The 7,296-nt window shown below is 35.3% G+C and overlaps 1 protein-coding gene across 1 annotated transcript; it reads right to left on the reverse strand.

Moving 5' to 3' along the window:
* On the reverse strand, nucleotides 1-5,229 carry LOC138329621 (protein PIF-like). The gene is made up of 7 exons (XM_069276715.1): nucleotides 5,097-5,229; nucleotides 4,385-4,921; nucleotides 3,934-4,065; nucleotides 3,420-3,614; nucleotides 2,603-2,953; nucleotides 1,843-2,189; nucleotides 1-1,342 (listed from the first exon to the last, which is right to left on the reverse strand). The coding sequence occupies exons 1-7, from the start codon at nucleotides 5,197-5,199 to the stop codon at nucleotides 1,136-1,138; spliced, it is 1,872 nt and encodes a 623-aa protein (XP_069132816.1). The 5' UTR covers nucleotides 5,200-5,229; the 3' UTR covers nucleotides 1-1,135.
* Between the last annotated feature and the right edge of the window lie 2,067 nt (nucleotides 5,230-7,296).

The following is a 7,296-nucleotide window of genomic DNA, read 5'->3' on the forward strand; positions in this document are numbered from 1 at the left end:
CTATGCTTTAATTTAAAAAATCATACGTGAAAAAATATAAGTTACAAAATATAGCAATAAATATATGTTAGATTGACAAAACATATGGAACTTCATATGCTCAAACATGTATACTATTTTAGATAGTGTAATTACATGTGTCAGCACGTAACATTCACAAAACTCACACACTACATCACATCAATCAGCATTCCCCCTTGGATTCTGATAGTACATAGATTCATACACCGATATCCTATAGAACATATGATAAATTCACATTTAACCTAACGTTGGAGATCTATGATCATATTTTATTGCACAAATAAAAACGAAAATTGATGAAATATGTTATAAATACAAAGTACAGTATAATATTATAGCACAGAAAATGCAATAAGATGTGTAATTGTTTCTAAGTTACTAGATATATAATCTAAATGTATAGTGGACACTATTTAATATAGATCTACTTGACAAAGATGAATTCAACAAATATGTTACATGTATAATGCTTCACGCTCCTGGGTGTCATCAAAACAATCCCTATCGTGCCGGAAATGGAACTTTTTATTTTATTGCCGATTGCATGTATGTATGGATTTTAAAGTGAACAGTCGGGCAAGGATGACTAAAGTCGGTAAAAATGGTGTGAATGTATCCAGTATAATTTCTTATGGAATAGAAAAATAAACTTTCTCGTCAGAATCTGTCTGCGTAAGTAGAAATTAATTTAAAGTATAGGAATCCTAAAATGTCCTCCCGGCTGACTATGTCCGTGGTTACATTTCCACGCAGCCTCGCTTTCAATGCTTTCAACTTTTCTTTATTTCAATGGTCAGAACTGGGAAACTAAGCAGAACTTGACCGTCGTATTAATATGTGAGAACTTTTGGAAGGCCAATGAACGCATTTAGACTGGTTTTCTTTGCCCGACTATTCACTTTAAATATATATATCTATCCAGCAATTAGCTTATATTTCATCTTCTATTCTGGTTTTTATATGCAAGAAACAAAGTTAATGGATTGAGAGGCACTTATAGTTGACTACCAATGGATAAGAAATATCATTATAAGTAAAAGGATCAATTAACTACCCAGAAAAAATTAGATCATTTTTGATGGACAAGCTGATAACCAGGCCTGTTAGGAGACTAGATGGTGGCTGGACGGCACATATAGATCTTCAGATAGTCAATAAAGCCTACAAAGCCCTCGAAGCCTTTACTATAGCCTATCTGTATGCCAGTGGTACTTGTCCTAATGGGGCCATAAGCATCTGTCTCGGTCATTCTCTCGTTACTCCTCGCCTCAAGACTGTAGTGGTCGTGGATAAAGTAGATCTTATTCCATCTCCCGTGCTGTGGAACAAAACCAATTTGTCAGTGACTACGGTCAATGTAATACATATCAGTATCCAATGGATGGCATCATACAATATGATACATCTACCAAACATAGATATTCATATCAAACATAGTTATTTATCGTGTTATAGGTGATGTTTTATTGCTTCTGTAATCGTCTGTATACTGGTCAGCACACTTTATATATGATTTATGGGATAAAGTTATGATCCGTTAGCAGAACATATCTATTTTAATATTTTTTTATCAATTAATATTTTTTCATTTTGTCTCTCAATAATATTATCATTTGTTTTAATCAATATTTTAATATATCCATTTTCCTTTAAAGCCCTTTCATAAATATCAGATAAAATCAATGTTTTATAATGCAACTGGTATGTCTATATATATATTCATTCAAATATTTATAACTACTTTATCACAAAATATCATTTTTATCACTTTATTTTATGTCCGAATATTTTGTGGACTATACTTTAACATTTACTTACCAGCAATCCCAAACGAACAGAGGCCATTTCTGCGGCGTCCGCCTTCGCCCGGAAGTAAATATTTCTCGATGTTTTGAGAATGTTGATGGATGCTCCGTTACTACAACAATCACTGTTGCTAAGGATCGCCTGCACACCTGGCTTTACGGGGAGAAACTTCATTATCACGACAAAATCCGTGTAAAATTCCATATTGGCGAAATAGGGGATGTAAAGTCTGGAACTACCATTGAAGTAGCCATAACTGTTACTGACCACATTTACGTTTTCGTTTTCTACGTGAATATTAGTGTCGGCATGGTTCTTTGTGTCTCCTGAGAATGGGATGTCCACCAGGGGCTTGCACTCTGTAAACAATAAATATTTAACATTGAACTATTATAAATTGACGTTTCATTTTGAACATAGAAAGAAATATACATGTTAACGCTGTATACCAATTACTTGCGATAATGAGTTGGTACATAATATATCTTATATGATAAAAGATATAATAAATTTGAGGAGATTCTTTACGGACAAAATCTAAAAATCTATAAGAAATACAAAAAAAACTACTACTGACTAGTTACGTAAGCGCTTTCGTCCCATTCAATGGAGTCTGAGCAAGAAGAGCTCTCTTGAATGGGGCGAAAGCGCTCACGTAACAAGTCAGTCGTTATTGTTTTTATATCTCACATAAAGATATACATGTATAAATATATCACAAATAATTATAATAAAGTAAATTATTCCATGCAATAATAGTAATAATACTCACCTCTACCTGGGACTACACTGTCGTAGTTCTGACAGCCACATATCATGGCATTATACTGAGTTCCGGGAGCACATGGCCTCTCCATCCAGCCGAATCCATTAACATACTGCTTGTAAACCTTGGGATTACCAACCACCATCATAGTGTCACACCCACCCGTATGGTGGTTAAATAGGGGAGGGCAGGAATCTGTGCAGGACTCGTCCACTTGACAGCCATAATAGGGTCTGTAGGAGTAGCCTTTAGGGCAGCACGTGCCTTCGGATTTACCCAGGTTACATTTCCAGTACGCACGGCAACTCTTTAGTCCAGTGTATGGGTAAGACAGAAGGAACGGGTAACGGCATTTCTCTGGACACATAAAAGAGAAAACACCGCATTTAAAACAACAAAACGACAATTGAAATATTGTCAGAATTCAAAAATATCCCATATCGATTAATTTTGACGTTAAACGTCAATCGACCAAGGTAAATTGTACTTACAGTAGACCAACTTCACAGCGACTTATTTCGCATTAATATATTTTCCTGAGATTGTATAGTCGTCTTTACACTGTGTTAAGAGATCTTTTATCGGTTAACTTATTTTCTCTGATAGAAATGTAATGTATATGTCATGTCAAGTTTATGTTGATGTCCTATGTATATGTAAATGTGTAACATGCAAAAAATGGAAAATAATAAAAAAAAATATAATGAAAAAATTTTTTCTCGTGCAATAAAATAATTGTACAATCGTTTTGAGTCGCCGGGAACATCAGGTGGTTAACTGTGTGTACATGGACTGATTAATTACTCAGTGATGATAGTCTTACCTCTAGGACATGGCACCTCAGCAGCCTCTCTACACGTGAGGACAGTCTGGTCCCAGTACTGTCCGAATCCACACTGTCTATCAACGGCCCGGACTTCGTCGTTATCTCCGAAAAAACACTGGACAAATTTATCGCAATCCTCTGGGTGATTATTGTAACCTATGCCATTAACGATGGTACAGTCATCGCACACTCCTGTAAATACAGTTCAATCGTTCAGATTAAAAATGAAATCAAATAAAACATGTTCAATATGTTTTCACCCTTAGTATCAACATTTGCTATTACGATTATTTCCCATACAGCTTCATACATATCGAATATTCTTCGATTACCACAGAAAAGTAATGTTTATCTTAAATGTATATACATTTCCTCCTAAATGTTGTATTAATGTTCCACTTCTTAATAAAAACATCATTTTACTTGATTTCATTCATTGAGTACAAAATGCTAACAAAATATTTATATCAGACATAGCAATATTTGTCTATATCATGAAAAGTATCGTTACCTTTGGATGGAGGGAGAGTGCTTGGTTCCGGTGCTGTGGTTGTGGTGGTTGTGGGGGTAGTGGTGGTAGGTAGAGGAGTGGTAGTGGTTGTAGTGGTAGTAGTCGTCGTAGTGGTAGTCGTGGTCGTAGTAGCTGGAAAAAATATCAACATTGCAATACAGAACATTAGTACAAAACCCCTTTTGTTAGAAATGCTCCCGATGGTTATTTCATTTATTAAGATAAAATATGCTGCTCTTAACTTAACAGATATTAAATGTCTTCGTCACCAAGTGAGATCGAAACTCGACATTTGGGATAATGATAACACTATTGTAAATGTAATTACACATTCTATATATCTACATTTTTACAACGTCCATTTCACGTCATTCTTTTTTTTCTCTGATAATAGGAGGCATACAAAATGCTATGGGGAAAGTTTCATAATAATTTTGATTTATAAACTTACTTGGACAAACAAGTTTGACAAGATCTCCGATCGAAGACGCAAGGGACGAGAAAGAAGCAACCATCTTCACTTGCGACGTGTCGCTGGCTATATCATTAAGTTCGCCTGCATCTATTTTACTCCCTATACCCACGGCATACATATTGATGCCGTAATCTCGGGCTTCCTGGGCACGTAATGCTGTAGCATTGGGGTCCTTTGACCTTCCGTCCGTGAGCACGAATCCCAGCATAGGAGTGCCAGATCGACCGTCCTGTTTAAATAGTTTCGTCATACTATCTATTCCCCGATCTGTGTTGGTGCCCTCTTTGTCGTGTGGGAGTTGTCGGACCTGATTTTGCAGGGCCACCTTGTCCCCAGTCAGAGGAATCTCCTTCGATATGCGGGAGCTGTACACCACAATACCCATCCGGGCAGAATTTATATGAATAAGGTCGATAAATGTTATCATGGAATCCTTCAACTTTTGGAAGTCCTCGTCATTGATGCTGTCCGAGCCATCTATCACCACTATAAGGTCAATAAAACCCTTGCAACCTACAAAGTAAAATGCATTTGCTTAAGAATAATATGATGTAGAGGTCTTATTGTGATAACGTTTGAAATTTAAATGACCATTAATACTTGTGATCAACAATCAAGTGACCAAATGAGGTTATACATTCATAAAAATAAAACTATATATTGATTTTAATAATGTTGTTTTTCATACCTGATACCTCTGCTGGAGCTACTGTCGATCCATTTACTTGACTCACACACGAAATGCAAACATATATAAATAAAAGAAATCTAGTTGCTGAAAACGTAGCCATTATGTAAAATAATACGATTATATTGTTACTGGCTTAATTTTAGTTCTGATATCGTGGACAGGGGGCCTGGCTTTTATATGCCGAAAACTCTCCATGATGATTTACATATTTCAAAGTGATCAATTTCGTTTATCCACTCTGACGTCAACAAATATAGTTGTCATACCTAGAAACAATCTAGTCTGGTTGGCCGGCTTTCCTCTTTCGTAATTAAGCACACTCCATCATTGTTTAACACATCAGGTGACAAGCCAATGTCTTGTCTAATTCGCTGTAGGCGGTGAACCGCACTACTTCCAAACATATCTCATAGGTAAAATCCGGCGAGTATGAGTTTTTTTCTTAAATAAAAATATTTTTCTGTTTCCGGATCATTGACTACTCCTTTACTGTGCATATATTTGATTTATATTTGTTAGGGTGTACATATTACATAACTCCGTTAATGATTCAGTACAATTGTATTAATAGTATTGTTATAACAGCAGGTATGACACTTACTGCATTTTAAGGTGTGAAATCAACCATGTGTAACACCGCATGTCTGGTAAGTATTTCATCCTCCACATTAATGTCCGAACATTAATACGCGGACATTTGTTAATTATTTTTACTGATTGTCATGTTGCCTATCATTCTAAAAAGCTCTATATGAAAAGTAATAAACGATGGATATCTCCGTAGAGATAAATATTGAATCGAATTCTTAAGCATAGAGCAATGTTCTCTTCTATTAAGGTAAGTTCAACTTCCTATTTTCAACTAGAGCCATTTCAGAACGATCGCCCTAAAAAGCAAACACCATTTTAAGCCCAACAAAATATTCAGTGATGGTGCTATTTACAGACAAAATGTTTATTGATGGCGCTATTTACAGACAATTCATGTGATGTGTGCGCTATTTACGAAAATATTCAGTGATGGTGCTATTTACAGACAAAATGTTTATTGATGGCGCTATTTACAGACAAATGTTCCACTGTCCAAAATATGTCCGTGAATACGCAAAAATAAGGTTATAATCTTTGCACCATATCCTCCACACAGATGAGCCGCATGTTTTGGAATCAAATATGATGCCTGAACACAGTCAGAGTGTTCACATCATGTTCTCTACTCCTTGTGTTCAATCAACAGAGAAACGTATTCAATTTATCATTCTTAATCTACATAATATTTTTTTCGTTTTTATTTTATTTTTTTTTTTATTTCTATTTTTGTTGTTGAAGGTGAGATGAGAAGGGTCATGTTATTAAGCATACACTATTAAACCTACATCTGACTCAACATGAAAATCGCTTTTTGATCAGAAAATGAAAATACATTCGAGGTGGTTCCCATGAAATTAGCAAAAAGAAACTTCTCGAAGCAACCGATGTGTCACAGAAATATCAAGGGATTTATTCAACTGGCCGCATATCACTCGGTATAATGATAACATGTGGATAGCTCTTATTACGCTCGGGACACGCTGTATATTACACGGTTGAGTCAGTAATATGAACCAAATTAAGTAAAGAAATATATTACTATTCAATAAAAACATCAAGGAATACGTGCATCTCCCTAACATGTACGACGATATCATGCGAGATAGAACCATATCACAGGTAGACTGTCCTGACTTAGGTTTTGAATCTTTTGATCAACAACAACATAAATGTACCATTGCTGGAACGGAAATACTGCATTGGGTAATCATATACATTGTTGATACCAGTCATTAATTCACTGGTAAAGGTTAAAAATACAATTAGGAGTCGATTTCATGAGCAATTATCATTTGTTCCAGAACTGTTTTGCGACAAAAGTGTGATTTTGTTTATCTATCTGATGCAATGATACATGCAAGACATGCTATATCTAATGTTGTTGTTTATGTCTTTGTAAAATATACGGCCAATGTCACAGCAGTTTACTGGTTAAGTGTTGTAGTCGTAGATTAGTTTTCAATTAATACCAAATATTTTGAGAAACGTTAATAAGCATAATATGGTATATAATGTAACCAAATTTAATCGAATATCATTGTTACCTTGAATTAAATATGCTACACCGCCGACAGAACATAAACGTCACCATTTGATCAATAATTAG

Source organism: Argopecten irradians, chromosome 8 (assembly GCF_041381155.1).
Source record: "Argopecten irradians isolate NY chromosome 8, Ai_NY, whole genome shotgun sequence".
NCBI classification, from domain to species: Eukaryota; Metazoa; Mollusca; class Bivalvia; order Pectinida; family Pectinidae; genus Argopecten; species Argopecten irradians.